The sequence below is a fragment of the Olea europaea genome, chromosome 10 (genome assembly GCF_002742605.1).
Source record: "Olea europaea var. sylvestris chromosome 10, O_europaea_v1, whole genome shotgun sequence".
NCBI classification, from domain to species: Eukaryota; Viridiplantae; Streptophyta; class Magnoliopsida; order Lamiales; family Oleaceae; genus Olea; species Olea europaea.
The window spans coordinates 6,436,177-6,437,339 of NC_036246.1; the positions used below are offsets into that span (position 1 = coordinate 6,436,177).

The 1,163-nt window shown below is 33.5% G+C and overlaps 1 protein-coding gene across 1 annotated transcript in view; it reads right to left on the bottom strand.

Moving 5' to 3' along the window:
• LOC111400220 (growth-regulating factor 1-like) overlaps positions 1–537 on the bottom strand; it is a 1,551-nt gene extending 1,014 nt beyond the window's left edge. Inside the window, exon 1 of the mRNA XM_023027646.1 lies at positions 524–537. Within this exon, the coding sequence (XP_022883414.1) occupies positions 524–537 (14 nt within the window). The remainder of the gene's footprint in view (positions 1–523) is intronic.
• Positions 538–1,163: the final 626 nt, after the last annotated feature.

Sequence of the window (1,163 nt, forward strand, 5' to 3'; positions counted from 1 at the left end):
GAGAGAGAGAGAGAGAGAGAATTAGGTACTTGTGGCCCCTCATTACAAAAAAATTATATGATTATGAAATAAAACGTAATATAAAATAGAAGATAATTAATTACGAAAAGAACATAGAAATATCCACTGTAAAAATTAGCTTAATTGAGATCAACAGTTTTGGACCCACATTGAAAGAGGACGTAAAAGGAATACAATGAATAAAACTAGTTTTCTACTAAGAAAAAATAAAACTGACTATCACATCAATCTTGTCTATATAAATTGACCTTTTCTCCTTGTCTTTTTCGATTTTGGAGAGCCTACTTGGAGTCTTAATTGATGAATATATATATTCATTTTCTTGTAATAAGCTTTTAGCAAAAAGGTACACTCTACAATGTGCGAATTAGCAAGGTTGGCATAAATTGAGCTTGAGTACATAATTTGGAGATTTTTATTGAAGTGTATACATCTTTCAAATGAAAATAACTCTTTATGTAAGCAAAGAGACAGTCAATACCGTCTTCATTACTTCAATAACCTGTGATCAGACATGGGTACTGGAACTACTCAAGTACCCTTAATGGCTTGTGGGGACGGTTTGTCAATGTTACCTAAGGGCTAGTCTTTGAGCTTAGACTCAATCAAGGTGCTAATTGGTTGGATTGATTGGCACCATGGCTTGTGAGGGGCGGTTTTTCAGTGTTACCTAAGGGCTAGTCTTCGAGCTTAGACTCAACTAGAGGTGCTAATTGGTTGGATTGACCAGCTCAATATACAACTTAAAGAATCAATTTATCATTAGAGTAATGTTATATCATCTCATCTTACTTCATATCGAAGTAAGTATTGTTCCCTCCTAAAAAAACAATAGGTATAAGTTGATTATGGACTCATTAGAAAGTTGAGCGAAATATGGTGACATCGGTTGTTTTGTAGCTAGGTTAGGCATATAAATGGCTGATCTTTTTTCACAAAATATTCAGCATAAAATTGAAAACATTGGTCTAAGCACAAAAGACTAATGAAAAAGAAGCCGCAGAAAGGCATCAATGATATATATGGTTTCCCTACAAAAGACTGCAGATTAGAATGAGAGAGAATTTGTGGGGGTGGCCTACAAAGATTAATTTGCATGAACTTTATATATAAGTAAACGTATAAATATGCAATAATTGTAG